General features: G+C 32.5%; 2 protein-coding genes and 2 pseudogenes across 5 annotated transcripts; 2 read left to right on the top strand and 2 right to left on the bottom strand.

Moving 5' to 3' along the window:
* Window positions 1-2,896: 2,896 nt before the first annotated feature.
* Window positions 2,897-4,549, top strand: LOC147919432 (uncharacterized). 2 transcript variants are annotated; one of them, XM_087504207.1, is made up of 5 exons: window positions 2,897-3,197; window positions 3,292-3,381; window positions 3,477-3,631; window positions 3,751-3,871; window positions 3,969-4,549. In XM_087504207.1, exons 1-5 carry the CDS (start codon window positions 3,156-3,158, stop codon window positions 4,041-4,043), a joined length of 483 nt encoding a protein of 160 aa, XP_087360333.1. In that variant the 5' UTR covers window positions 2,897-3,155; the 3' UTR covers window positions 4,044-4,549. The 2 variants fall into 2 exon arrangements, with proteins under 2 accessions (XP_087360333.1, XP_087360334.1); XM_087504208.1 differs by having other exon boundaries at window positions 3,751-3,838; window positions 3,932-4,549.
* Window positions 4,128-4,493, bottom strand: LOC147919433 (vascular-related unknown protein 4 pseudogene; annotated as a pseudogene). The gene has a single exon (XR_015592330.1). The product of XR_015592330.1 is annotated as a vascular-related unknown protein 4 pseudogene (transcript).
* A 5,658-nt stretch (window positions 4,550-10,207) lies between the features above and the next one.
* Window positions 10,208-12,034, top strand: LOC147919434 (uncharacterized). Of its 2 annotated transcripts, none has more exons than XM_087505683.1 (5): window positions 10,208-10,538; window positions 10,633-10,722; window positions 10,818-10,972; window positions 11,092-11,212; window positions 11,310-12,034. In XM_087505683.1, exons 1-5 carry the CDS (start codon window positions 10,497-10,499, stop codon window positions 11,382-11,384), a joined length of 483 nt encoding a protein of 160 aa, XP_087361809.1. In that variant the 5' UTR covers window positions 10,208-10,496; the 3' UTR covers window positions 11,385-12,034. The 2 variants fall into 2 exon arrangements, with proteins under 2 accessions (XP_087361809.1, XP_087361810.1); XM_087505684.1 differs by having other exon boundaries at window positions 10,224-10,538; window positions 11,092-11,179; window positions 11,273-12,034.
* Window positions 11,469-11,834, bottom strand: LOC147919435 (vascular-related unknown protein 4 pseudogene; annotated as a pseudogene).
* Window positions 12,035-14,935: the final 2,901 nt, after the last annotated feature.

A 14,935-nucleotide genomic window follows, 5' to 3' on the forward strand; every position in this document is an offset into this window, starting at 1 on the left:
ACGAGATCTCATGTATTTTTTAATTGATTTTTACCAGTACGCTTACGAAACTTTACTTTAAATTAAAGGCCAGAAAAACTAGATATTTATTCTTTACCGCAAGCATATGTTTCACTAGCTTGTGCATGGGGTCGGCTCTCATTTTTTATTTTTCGTCGAAATAGAGTTGTATTTAATTTCTCAAATCAATTTACAATTGTTCTTTTAGCCACAAAGGCTGAGATATAGAATCAGAATTAAAATCAGAAGAAAGGCAACCAAGTTTTGCTAGACAATGAGCAGCACCATTACAAACTATTTTTGTAAAACAGAAATTTACTGACTTAAACTTTGAGGACCAGAAATGAATATCTTGTATGAGATTTGATGTTGCAGCATTTGAGGTCAAACCATTGGTAATATTGATGGGACTTTGACAATCACCTTCAAAACGAACTTTTGTATACCCCCGGATCCAACATTGTTGAATAGCCACTAAAAGTGTTTTTCTTTCAGCTTCTAAGGGAGTTAATACATGACTTAAACAGGATGAGCCCCTGAAAAGTGCTTGGGTTTGGTGGTCCTTTATTATCCATCTGCATGTTGCTTGTAAGGTTGGGAGATGTAGGCCTGCATTAAAATTACATTTAACAAAAGGAGGACATGGAGCCGACCATGAAACTTCATCAGAATGGATTCGTGATAGTTGTCTTGTGGAGGTTTGTGTGGAGATCTTTATCCAGTTCGTCATTTCTGTCTGTGCTTATAGAATAGTTATTGATGGGCTTCCCAATATATTCTTAAAGATGAAATCATTTTGAGCTTTCCAAATATGCCATATTAGCCACAATGGGAGAAACCTTTGGATATCTGTCATGGATTGATTCTGATATAAAGTGAGAATGTTGGAGATGTTTCTTCCTTCAATGTCATTGGTTATTGGATGGAGTATTAGACATTCGCCAAATCATGGTTGCAAAAGGACATGTGAAGAGGACATGCTTGATTGTCTCATCTTCTTGTCGACAGCGGGGACATGTAGTATCCATCTGTTTACCACGAGTGATCAATCTTGTCAAAGTAGCAATTGGCCATGAGAGGACTCTCCACATAAAATGTTTGATCTTTGGGAGTATTGGCAACTTCCAAACCTTGTTTTTTAAATCAACCGAGCCATGTGGGATGGTAGGCTGAATTCTTGTGTCAATAGCCAAAAACCAGAACGAACTGAGTAGACCCCCGACGCATTGTAGTCCCATATCAATTTATCTAGTTTTTCTACGCAGGCAAGATGGATAGAGTGAAGATACTCATGATCGGTAGGGTTAACGAGAGCATCTTTTTTGTTTTGTTCCAAGTTCTGGATGATCCGTTCCGTAAAAAAAAGGTTCTCCAGTGGAATGTTTTTGTCAATATGGGCTGTACTTAGAGGGCAAGGTGGATGGGAGCTAATGACGTTATCAACTCCTAAACATGTAGTTTTACCATCACCGACTATGTATCTTGTTCCTTTTTTGATAAGATTAATGCCAGATAGCAACGATGCCCAGCCGTATGATTGGTTTTCCGCTCCTTTGCATCTAGGACTGAATCATCACGGAAATAACGTGCTTACATAATATGGGCAAACAGGGAGTTAGGAAGTTGTATTAATTTCCAGGCTTGTTTCGCAAGTAAAGCATCATTAAACTTGGTTAAATCTTTAAAACCAAGGCCTCCTTCCTTTTTTGAATATTGAAGCCTCTTCCAAGCTATCTAGGGAATACCTCTTTGACTTAAACCTTTCTCCCACCAGAACTTCATTAATAGAGACTCAATGTCTGAGATCAGTCCTTTGGGTAATTTAAAACAGGACATAGCATAGACTGGCATTGCAAGTGCTACCGACTTTAACATTATCTCTTTTCCTGCAAAAGACTAGGATCTTGTGTTCCATGAGAAAGTGTGGTTTTTAACCCGAGCAATGATGTAGTCAAACATTTTTTTTCTTTCTTCCAAATTATTCTGGTAGGCCTAGATATTTACCACCACCTCCATGATTTGGGATATCCAACATTTGTTTTAAGCAATTTTGAGTATCAGCATATACTCGGGATCTAAAGGTGATCATTGATTTGGTTGTATTTATTTTTTGGCTCGAATAATATTCATAAACATTGAAAACGACCTTGAGTGCTTGACAATTCCTCTTGTTTGCTTGGCAAAAGAAGAGGGAGTCATTTGCAAACTCCAGATGTGTAATGCTTGGAACTCCATTACCGATTCTAATTCCCCTTATATCTCCATCTGTAGCTCTGGATGTAATGAGATGACTAAGGACATCTGAACAAAGAATGAAGAGATATTGATATGCTCAAATTTACCCTAGAGCTACTCTCTCAAATTAAGAGGTCAATGTAGTATTTAGGGATCGAATCCACAAGAACTCTAGACTCACACAATAGATTTAATAATCTTTTAATTATGCTAAACCAAAATTGTAATTTAAATAGCAATGCAAAAACAAAAAATAAGAGAGTTGTAAATCAATAGGAACAAATGCTAGAGCTAGGGAAATTCTCATGAAATCATGGAAAATCAGATCAATTAATTAAGTAAGCAGGATTCAATAATTAAGCACCGTTCTTGAATTCTAAACACAATTATAAAATAAATCAGTTCTCACTGCAAATATTATCTAAGTTTAAAGAAACAATTACTGAAATGTTATCCAAAAGTTGGTTTATTATTCATATCTATAAATCTTTTGAAAATTACTAGAATGTTTAGTGTCTTGGTTGTAATTACAATTTAACCCTTGGGTTTTGTTTTTCAAATTTGAGTAAAAAATTAAAAAAAAATACACATCAACAAATTAAAATACACATCAGATATGATTTAACACATCATTATGCATTTTTCTTAGATCCACAGTTTTGTTTTCTCTTGTTTATATCAACAGTTTCCACTGTTCATAACCAAAAAAAAACCTCTCTCTTCTCGCCGAAACTAGCGATACTCTATTTTTGTCCACTCTCTCGCCGTCAAACAAATCGTATTAAAACCTGAAACCCTAGATAAGATGAGATCAGAGAACAGATCAAACACTGAGTCCACCGTCAGAATTAGAATCATCGTCGCCGACTATTGAACCAGACGTGCCGGACCTTATTTGCCAGCTCGATAATGTTCAAGGAATGGTCGATGCACTCACTTGCGTACGATGGAAACGCCACCAGGTATCTCCCTTCTTTGGATAAATCCATCTAGGGTTTTTTTAATTTCATCGATCGTCCCTTCACTGATCTCTCTGTGAAAACTGTGCGAATCCAGGATGCATTAGTGGAGTTATATGAACACGGAATAGTATTAATCGTGGAGGAATCAGGTTGTCTTCAAGCCAAGGTTTATCTTCAACGCGAGGTATCGATTTCTCAGTTCCCCCAAAAAAAAATTCGATTTCACCATGTTTGTCAAATTGTGGAATCTGAAATGTTTTGAGGTTTAATCGGAGAAAGCTATTCACGAAATACGAGTATGGGTCTCAAGGGAGACCGAGATTTGGAATTAGCTTAGGTCTTTTTGTGGATTGCTTGAACACGTTTTCATCACCTGGACATTCGAATACTATAGAGATGAAGTATCCGGGTCCTGATATGGAGCTTCTTCTCAAGTATGAACTTATGATCCTCTGCTTTTGTTATTTCAGAAATATCTGATGCTAATTTCACTTCCAGTTTTGTGAATATTACTGATTGAGTTAGCTGATGTGTGTGTGTGTGTGTATGTTAGATCTGTGGATACACTAAACGCTTGCATCTACTCTGAGATAAGAACGAGAATCCCAGAAACCGTCACATGGGACTATAACTTTGAGCAGGCAGGAAGTGTGCCACTTACTTTTACCGTTAAGGTTGTAGTAACATAGTTTAGTATTGCTGTTCACTGAACATTTTTATATCCTCTTTCGCAGATAGACTTCATTACATTTGATATATCCTCTTTCGCAGATAGACTTCATGTATTATGCCAACACAGATCTTCTCCTTGCCTTTCATTGTGATACCGTAGTCTCCTACGGGTAACAATGAACTCAATTCATTCTAGTTGATCAAAAGAAGCTTTACTAATCAAGAATTGTAGCCAGGTTGTGTCAATTCTTCATATATTCATAGAGAGAATGAGAGAGAGAGAGAGACACTGACGTTAGGGCTATGAGAAGGAGAAGAGGCAGTGTCTTCAAGATCATGATGACGACCAAAAGGAATCTCTCTATTTCTTGTCCTCTTGATGTTCATGGAATAATTAGACCCTTCTTGCTTAGACACGTGGAGAGTCTTCTTAGTGGCGACAAACGACGCTGCGTCGGAGATGGAGGAAGAGCTGCAATCTCCGGCTTGCACTATGCTTGAAGAAGCCTCGAAGAAATCCTCAAAGTACATAGTCCAGCTGCTTTCCTCCGGAGTTTGGTCGCCTGAAAACGCCGTTGTTTCATGTTTGCTCATAATGAAAGCATTGTTCATTGAACTCTCCATGAATAATTTGGAAGAGAAAAAGAGAGAAGGAAGAAATGAGATGAGAGTTCTCTTTATATTTTCATGGATATAATTCTTTCACGGGTTAAATCTAAACTTACATGTTAAATTTAAAAAAACTAAAATTTTTAAAATATAATAATACAAGGATAATTATTTCACGGATTAAATCTAAAAAGTACTAAAAATTTAAATTTTATGACCATAAGAAATTCGATAAGGCAAAAATGTAACATTATTATAAATAAAACTAAATAATTGTCCGTCATGTATGCGGTATACATATGGTCAAATTTTAATAAAAATTTTTGACAAAAAGTTTTTCACGCCAAAAAAAATTTACAAGGTTTTTAAAAGGTTTTATAAGGTAGAAACCTTGTAAAAGCCTTGTAAACGCTTATACAAGATTTTTAAAAGAGTTTTAAAAGGTTTTAAAAGGTTTTTAAAAAGTTTTTTAAACACCTTGTAAACGCTTTTACAAGGTATTTATATGGTTTTTAAAAGGTTTTTAAAAAATTTTCAAAATGTTTTTAAAAAGGTTTTTAAAAGGTTTTTAAACACCTTGTAAACGTTTTACAAGGTTTTTAAAAGCGTTGTAAACGCTTTTACAAGGTTTTTTATAAAGTTTTTAAAAGGTTTTTAAAAAGTTTTTAGACACCTTGTAAACGCTTTTACAAGGTTTTTAAAAGCATTTATAAGGTTTTTAAACACTTTGTAAACGCTTTTACAAGGTTTTTAAAAACGTTTACAATATTTTTATAAGATATAAATTTCAAAAATTTTGGCAGAAAAATCGTTTTTGTCGGGAAATTTTTTTATTTTTTGCGGGAATTTTTTTTGATTTTGGTGAGTGTACATTATTGTTGTCATTTAAAGAAAGGTAATTTGGTCATTTTGTACATAAAGAAGTGTAGTTTTAAAAATGGTCAATATGGATGAGTATTTAAGAAAAGGGATATGAGGGACATGAAAAAGGATATTTTTGAGAATGTTCTGGTTAAAATCTAGTTGATTTTGTTTTCTTTCTTTTTGTCATTTGCAAATTTAAATAATTTATTTTATTTTATAAAATGGGCTGCTATTAATCAAACTGTGGGGCAAAAAAGTTACCATGGAGCCCAATTTCCATATACAAGGTTTTAGTAAGGCCTTTTTTCCATATACAAGGTGTAGCTTGGGGCCTGCTTAAAAATACCTCATCTATTTTTTATTTGGACGTTTAATACCTCGTTTTTTTTGGTTGGAAGAAAAATACATCATTTAATTAAAAGATGCGATTTAATACCTAAACTAATAAATTTTGTTAGTTTCATACCTACGCTTTTTTGACAAAAATATAATTCCGTTTTTACCCTTACTATATCAAATAATAATTAATTTTAAATAATATGACATTAATTTATAAGTTTATTTGAATTATTATTTATTTTAATTACAATTTTGTTTTACAAAAAAATACAATCATCTTCATCAAACTCTAATTCATGTTTATTCTCCTCTCTCGCTTTCACAGACTTGGTCATATCATTTAACATAAAATAAAATTAATTTTAATTCAAATACACTTATAAATTAATTAAAATAAAATTAATTTTAATCCAAATAAACTTATAAATTAATGTCATATCATTTAAAATTAATTATTAATTGATATAGTAAGGGTAAAAATGGAAGTTTATTTAAATATTTAAAATAAAATTTTTAAAATAAAATTAATTCTAATTCAAATAAACTTATAAATTAATGTCATATCATTTAAAATTAATTATTAATTGATATAGTAAGGGTAAAAACAGAATTTTATTTAAATATTTAAAACAAAATTGTAATTAAAATAAATAATTTTAATTCAAATAAACTTATAAAGTAATGTTATATCATTTAAAAACCTTTTTAAAAACATTTTGAAAATTTTTTAAAAACCTTTTAAAAACCATATAAATACCTTGTAAAAGCGTTTACAAGGTGTTTAAAAAACTTTTTAAAAACCTTTTAAAACCTTTTAAAACTCTTTTAAAAATCTTGTATAAGCGTTTACAAGGCTTTTACAAGGTTTCTACCTTATAAAACCTTTTAAAAACCTTGTAAATTTTTTTTGGCGTGAAAAACTTTTTGTCAAAAATTTTTATTAAAATTTGACCATATGTATACCGCATACATGACGGACAATTATTTAGTTTTATTTATAATAATGTTACATTTTTGCCTTATCGAATTTCTTATGGTCATAAAATTTAAATTTTTAGTACTTTTTAGATTTAATCCGTGAAATAATTATCCTTGTATTATTATATTTTAAAAATTTTAGTTTTTTTAAATTTAACATGTAAGTTTAGATTTAACCCGTGAAAGAATTATATCCATGAAAGTTATTATGCAGTATACCGTAGATTAAATTATACTATAAATACTCCAATTTATTAGATTTAATCTGTGAAATAATTATTTTTACATTTTTTTATCAGCATATTAATAACCATTAAAGATTTCAATTGTTCATATAAAAAATATAGTTATTATTGAATATTAGAGTTTTTAAAGGAAAAAAATATTGTATAGATATTTTTGGCATATGTTATTAAGTGTAATAAATTTGTAAATGTAAATTATTTTAGGAAATTATAAACCAAATTGGTAGAGACATTTTAGGAATCTAATTGATTTTGTTTTTCTATGCAATTTTTTAGAAATTAACTTTGTAAATAAGTATAACTTAAAAGGTAGAACACAAAATGTACTTTAAAATGTAAATATAGATTTGAAAAAGTTTTCATATGACATTTCTCTTAATATGCGAGAGCGAGATTATGGTCATGTTTGTCTCACGGAAGTCACATCACCCTCGAGCACGAGATCTCATGTATTTTTTAATTGATTTTTACCAGTACGCTTACGAAACTTTACTTTAAATTAAAGGCCAGAAAAACTAGATATTTATTCTTTACCGCAAGCATATGTTTCACTAGCTTGTGCATGGGGTCGGCTCTCATTTTTTATTTTTCGTCGAAATAGAGTTGTATTTAATTTCTCAAATCAATTTACAATTGTTCTTTTAGCCACAAAGGCTGAGATATAGAATCAGAATTAAAATCAGAAGAAAGGCAACCAAGTTTTGCTAGACAATGAGCAGCACCATTACAAACTATTTTTGTAAAACAGAAATTTACTGACTTAAACTTTGAGGACCAGAAATGAATATCTTGTATGAGATTTGATGTTGCAGCATTTGAGGTCAAACCATTGGTAATATTGATGGGACTTTGACAATCACCTTCAAAACGAACTTTTGTATACCCCCGGATCCAACATTGTTGAATAGCCACTAAAAGTGTTTTTCTTTCAGCTTCTAAGGGAGTTAATACATGACTTAAACAGGATGAGCCCCTGAAAAGTGCTTGGGTTTGGTGGTCCTTTATTATCCATCTGCATGTTGCTTGTAAGGTTGGGAGATGTAGGCCTGCATTAAAATTACATTTAACAAAAGGAGGACATGGAGCCGACCATGAAACTTCATCAGAATGGATTCGTGATAGTTGTCTTGTGGAGGTTTGTGTGGAGATCTTTATCCAGTTCGTCATTTCTGTCTGTGCTTATAGAATAGTTATTGATGGGCTTCCCAATATATTCTTAAAGATGAAATCATTTTGAGCTTTCCAAATATGCCATATTAGCCACAATGGGAGAAACCTTTGGATATCTGTCATGGATTGATTCTGATATAAAGTGAGAATGTTGGAGATGTTTCTTCCTTCAATGTCATTGGTTATTGGATGGAGTATTAGACATTCGCCAAATCATGGTTGCAAAAGGACATGTGAAGAGGACATGCTTGATTGTCTCATCTTCTTGTCGACAGCGGGGACATGTAGTATCCATCTGTTTACCACGAGTGATCAATCTTGTCAAAGTAGCAATTGGCCATGAGAGGACTCTCCACATAAAATGTTTGATCTTTGGGAGTATTGGCAACTTCCAAACCTTGTTTTTTAAATCAACCGAGCCATGTGGGATGGTAGGCTGAATTCTTGTGTCAATAGCCAAAAACCAGAACGAACTGAGTAGACCCCCGACGCATTGTAGTCCCATATCAATTTATCTAGTTTTTCTACGCAGGCAAGATGGATAGAGTGAAGATACTCATGATCGGTAGGGTTAACGAGAGCATCTTTTTTGTTTTGTTCCAAGTTCTGGATGATCCGTTCCGTAAAAAAAAGGTTCTCCAGTGGAATGTTTTTGTCAATATGGGCTGTACTTAGAGGGCAAGGTGGATGGGAGCTAATGACGTTATCAACTCCTAAACATGTAGTTTTACCATCACCGACTATGTATCTTGTTCCTTTTTTGATAAGGTTAATGCCAGATAGCAACGATGCCCAGCCGTATGATTGGTTTTCCGCTCCTTTGCATCTAGGACTGAATCATCACGGAAATAACGTGCTTACATAATATGGGCAAACAGGGAGTTAGGAAGTTGTATTAATTTCCAGGCTTGTTTCGCAAGTAAAGCATCATTAAACTTGGTTAAATCTTTAAAACCAAGGCCTCCTTCCTTTTTTGAATATTGAAGCCTCTTCCAAGCTATCTAGGGAATACCTCTTTGACTTAAACCTTTCTCCCACCAGAACTTCATTAATAGAGACTCAATGTCTGAGATCAGTCCTTTGGGTAATTTAAAACAGGACATAGCATAGACTGGCATTGCAAGTGCTACCGACTTTAACATTATCTCTTTTCCTGCAAAAGACTAGGATCTTGTGTTCCATGAGAAAGTGTGGTTTTTAACCCGAGCAATGATGTAGTCAAACATTTTTTTTCTTTCTTCCAAATTATTCTGGTAGGCCTAGATATTTACCACCACCTCCATGATTTGGGATATCCAACATTTGTTTTAAGCAATTTTGAGTATCAGCATATACTCGGGATCTAAAGGTGATCATTGATTTGGTTGTATTTATTTTTTGGCTCGAATAATATTCATAAACATTGAAAACGACCTTGAGTGCTTGACAATTCCTCTTGTTTGCTTGGCAAAAGAAGAGGGAGTCATTTGCAAACTCCAGATGTGTAATGCTTGGAACTCCATTACCGATTCTAATTCCCCTTATATCTCCATCTGTAGCTCTGGATGTAATGAGATGACTAAGGACATCTGAACAAAGAATGAAGAGATATTGATATGCTCAAATTTACCCTAGAGCTACTCTCTCAAATTAAGAGGTCAATGTAGTATTTAGGGATCGAATCCACAAGAACTCTAGACTCACACAATAGATTTAATAATCTTTTAATTATGCTAAACCAAAATTGTAATTTAAATAGCAATGCAAAAACAAAAAATAAGAGAGTTGTAAATCAATAGGAACAAATGCTAGAGCTAGGGAAATTCTCATGAAATCATGGAAAATCAGATCAATTAATTAAGTAAGCAGGATTCAATAATTAAGCACCGTTCTTGAATTCTAAACACAATTATAAAATAAATCAGTTCTCACTGCAAATATTATCTAAGTTTAAAGAAACAATTACTGAAATGTTATCCAAAAGTTGGTTTATTATTCATATCTATAAATCTTTTGAAAATTACTAGAATGTTTAGTGTCTTGGTTGTAATTACAATTTAACCCTTGGGTTTTGTTTTTCAAATTTGAGTAAAAAATTAAAAAAAAATACACATCAACAAATTAAAATACACATCAGATATGATTTAACACATCATTATGCATTTTTCTTAGATCCACAGTTTTGTTTTCTCTTGTTTATATCAACAGTTTCCACTGTTCATAACCAAAAAAAAACCTCTCTCTTCTCGCCGAAACTAGCGATACTCTATTTTTGTCCACTCTCTCGCCGTCAAACAAATCGTATTAAAACCTGAAACCCTAGATAAGATGAGATCAGAGAACAGATCAAACACTGAGTCCACCGTCAGAATTAGAATCATCGTCGCCGACTATTGAACCAGACGTGCCGGACCTTATTTGCCAGCTCGATAATGTTCAAGGAATGGTCGATGCACTCACTTGCGTACGATGGAAACGCCACCAGGTATCTCCCTTCTTTGGATAAATCCATCTAGGGTTTTTTTAATTTCATCGATCGTCCCTTCACTGATCTCTCTGTGAAAACTGTGCGAATCCAGGATGCATTAGTGGAGTTATATGAACACGGAATAGTATTAATCGTGGAGGAATCAGGTTGTCTTCAAGCCAAGGTTTATCTTCAACGCGAGGTATCGATTTCTCAGTTCCCCCAAAAAAAAATTCGATTTCACCATGTTTGTCAAATTGTGGAATCTGAAATGTTTTGAGGTTTAATCGGAGAAAGCTATTCACGAAATACGAGTATGGGTCTCAAGGGAGACCGAGATTTGGAATTAGCTTAGGTCTTTTTGTGGATTGCTTGAACACGTTTTCATCACCTGGACATTCGAATACTATAGAGATGAAGTATCCGGGTCCTGATATGGAGCTTCTTCTCAAGTATGAACTTATGATCCTCTGCTTTTGTTATTTCAGAAATATCTGATGCTAATTTCACTTCCAGTTTTGTGAATATTACTGATTGAGTTAGCTGATGTGTGTGTGTGTGTGTATGTTAGATCTGTGGATACACTAAACGCTTGCATCTACTCTGAGATAAGAACGAGAATCCCAGAAACCGTCACATGGGACTATAACTTTGAGCAGGCAGGAAGTGTGCCACTTACTTTTACCGTTAAGGTTGTAGTAACATAGTTTAGTATTGCTGTTCACTGAACATTTTTATATCCTCTTTCGCAGATAGACTTCATTACATTTGATATATCCTCTTTCGCAGATAGACTTCATGTATTATGCCAACACAGATCTTCTCCTTGCCTTTCATTGTGATACCGTAGTCTCCTACGGGTAACAATGAACTCAATTCATTCTAGTTGATCAAAAGAAGCTTTACTAATCAAGAATTGTAGCCAGGTTGTGTCAATTCTTCATATATTCATAGAGAGAATGAGAGAGAGAGAGAGACACTGACGTTAGGGCTATGAGAAGGAGAAGAGGCAGTGTCTTCAAGATCATGATGACGACCAAAAGGAATCTCTCTATTTCTTGTCCTCTTGATGTTCATGGAATAATTAGACCCTTCTTGCTTAGACACGTGGAGAGTCTTCTTAGTGGCGACAAACGACGCTGCGTCGGAGATGGAGGAAGAGCTGCAATCTCCGGCTTGCACTATGCTTGAAGAAGCCTCGAAGAAATCCTCAAAGTACATAGTCCAGCTGCTTTCCTCCGGAGTTTGGTCGCCTGAAAACGCCGTTGTTTCATGTTTGCTCATAATGAAAGCATTGTTCATTGAACTCTCCATGAATAATTTGGAAGAGAAAAAGAGAGAAGGAAGAAATGAGATGAGAGTTCTCTTTGTATTGTTAGTTGATTTGTGATTGAATCGTTTTACAGTATATTTGTTAATATGTTAATCACAGCTATATTTGCTGTTGTTGCCTTCAGAAACTTGTATTTGTACCTATTAGTTGTGTGCCTATACAACATTAATTTAACTTTTTACTCTAGGGATCCTAAATTGCCTCCATATATCATCATCATGCTAGTTGTGCTTGTATAGAGTATGTATAAAACTATAAATTAATTAAGAAACACAGCTTATACAAATTGCCATCTTTCTATATAACATTGAATTGACCATATGATACACATTAAATTGAGGCCATATGATACATATCTCTGTGTATTATTAAATAAACATATATGTTATGGCTGAGTTATTTATTTCGTACGGCTGAGTTATGTACTTTGTATGGCTGAGTTATGTACTTGGTACGGCTTCGTTTGGTCTTTCGTGTCGTGCCTCGATATTACAAAAAGTATTGTTGGGAAAACCCAACAATAATTTTGTGCCTGCTCAGATCCACACGCGTAATAAATTTATAAAGTTAGTTTTTTCACAATATATTATACAAAATAATTAAAAAACTGAATTCAAAATTCAAATAAAAAATAAAAAAATTCCGACGAAGTGACTAAGTGATAGCTGAGTTATTGACTTACACGGCTGACTTATGAAATATTTGTAAATTTATATTATTATAACTCAATATTTAAATGTACAATTGAAATAAGAATATTACAATTATTATAATCAATAAAAAGTAATAATTATAGAAAATATCGATTTTTACACATTCTCACCAGAATGTGTTAAACATACAACACATGACGTTTAGGGGTTAAGGTTAGGGTTGGGGTTTAGGGTTTGAGATGTAGGGTTTAGATGAGTAACATTTTTTGTTTTTTGGTTTTGGTTCTAATGTGTTCTAATGTATTTGGTTTAAGGTGGTAAATGGATATACTAATATTATTACCATTTGAATATATTTTTAAAAAATCAAAACAAAATTTGGTTATTTCCGGTTATGGGTCGGTTAGATTAAAATATAACCATAAATAAATCAAAATATATTGTAATTAAGTAGATTAGCCTAATATAACCAAAAGTAAGCCGAATATAACCGAAATTAACCAAACATACCAATTCAAAAATACCAAATTGGAAAAATTATTTTTTTCGGTTCGGTTCAGTTTGGTCGATTATTTAGTCATTCTAATTTGAGGGTTGGCTGAGTTACGGTAAAGTTATGGCTGAGTTATGCAACGGATATATTAATTTATTATATACCTTCTCGAAAATACAAAAAGTGTTGTTGGGGAGACACAAACAATAATTATGTTTATTGTTAAGAACCACACACGTACTAAATGAGATTTTAGCGATTTTTTATTTAAAAGGAATTCAAAATTTGAATTTGAATTTTTTTAATTTTTTTTTTAATAAAAGTATTTCTCAAACAATTGACTGATATGGCTGAGTTATCGACATAAACGGCTGACTTATGAAATATTTGTAAATTAGAATTATTATAACTCAAAATTAAAATATAGAATGAAAAAATGAATATTACAATCATTATAAGCAATAAAAAGTAATAATTATAGACAAAGATTGATTTTTACACAGTCTGATCAAAATGTGTAAAACATTCAAAACATGACATTTAGGGGTTATGGTTAGGGCTAGGGTTAGGGTTTGAGGTGTAGGGTTCATATTTCCAACATTATGGGTTTTAATATAACAATTTGGTTTTGGTTATATTGTGTTTGGTTTAAGGTGGTAATTTGGATATACTAATATGATAACCATTTGAAAATTTAAAATTTTTTGAAATTACTTTTTGGTTATTTCCGGTTATGGGTCGGTTAGTTGAATATATAACCATAAATAATCCAAATGTTACCCAAATTAGGTCGATTAACATAATATAACCGATAGCAAGCCGAATATAATCGTAATTAACCGAAAAATAATGGAAAAAGAGTTTCCGGTTCGGTTCGGTTTGGTAGGTTATTTAGTCATTCTAATTTGAGGGTTGGCTGAGTTATGGCTGAGTTATCGTTTAGGGTCTTCTAATAATATGAAAACGTATTCTTCTTTCATGGGTCTTTTGTTCTGTCAGATTCCTAATAAGTATTAAAACGTCTCTCGATATTACAAAAAGTGTTGATAGGGAAGCGCGAAAAATCACTAATTCTGTGCCTGCTCAAATCCACACGCATAATAAATTCATAAAGTGAGCTTTTTATCACAAGATATTATTGCAAATAATTAAATAATTATTATTCGAATTTAGAATTTTATTTTTCGCAAAGTATTAAAACGTCTCTCGATATTACAAAAAGTGTTGTTAGGGAAACGCAAAAAATCACTAATTCTAAGATGCTCAAATCCACACGGGTAATAAATTCATAAAGTGAGCTTTTTATCACAAGATATTATTGCAAATAATTAAATAATTATTATTCGAATTTAGAATTTTATTTTCCTAAAAGTATTTCTCTAACAATTGAATATTAAAATTATTATAACTCAAAATTTAAATTTAGAATGGAAATATGTCTATTATTAGGTTAACTGATGGTTTCCCGCTAAAATATCAATTTACGGCTGAGTTATGAAAAATGGAAAAACGAAAGGTCATGTGACGGCTTAGTTATAGTGAGTTATGGCTTAGTTATCACAAGAAACAATCTGAAAGTAAATGGATGATATATATGACTTTACGGCTGAGTTATAATATTTACGGGAAAACGAAAGGTCATGTGACGGCTGAGTTATAGTGAGTTATGGCTGAGTTATCACAAGAAAAATCTGAAAGTAAATAGAAGATATATATGACTTTACGGCTGAGTTATAATATTTACGGAAAAACGAAAAGTCATGTGACGGCTGAGTTATAGTGAGTTATGGCTGAGTTATCAAAAAAATTATTTTTTCGTTTTTATTTAATTCATATATCAAGAAAAAATAATTTTTACTGTTTTTCTTTTATTTAATAACTTTTTTAATTAGTTATTTTATATCTCCTAAATTATTATTTTTTATTATCATTTGAA

The sequence above is a fragment of the Camelina sativa genome, chromosome 20 (genome assembly GCF_030686135.1).
Source record: "Camelina sativa cultivar CO46 ecotype springtype chromosome 20, ASM3068613v1".
NCBI lineage: Eukaryota > Viridiplantae > Streptophyta > Magnoliopsida > Brassicales > Brassicaceae > Camelina > Camelina sativa.

Coding starts and splice junctions, on each gene's coding strand:
- LOC147919432 (XM_087504207.1), top strand. CDS start 3,156: ATGGTCGATGCACTCACTTGCGTACGATGGAAACGCCACCAG. Junction 3,198..3,291: donor TACGATGGAAACGCCACCAG/GTATCTCCCTTC, acceptor GTGCGAATCCAG/GATGCATTAGTGGAGTTATA. Junction 3,872..3,968: donor CACTTACTTTTACCGTTAAG/GTTGTAGTAACA, acceptor CCTCTTTCGCAG/ATAGACTTCATGTATTATGC.
- LOC147919434 (XM_087505683.1), top strand. CDS start 10,497: ATGGTCGATGCACTCACTTGCGTACGATGGAAACGCCACCAG. Junction 10,539..10,632: donor TACGATGGAAACGCCACCAG/GTATCTCCCTTC, acceptor GTGCGAATCCAG/GATGCATTAGTGGAGTTATA. Junction 10,973..11,091: donor GATATGGAGCTTCTTCTCAA/GTATGAACTTAT, acceptor TGTGTATGTTAG/ATCTGTGGATACACTAAACG.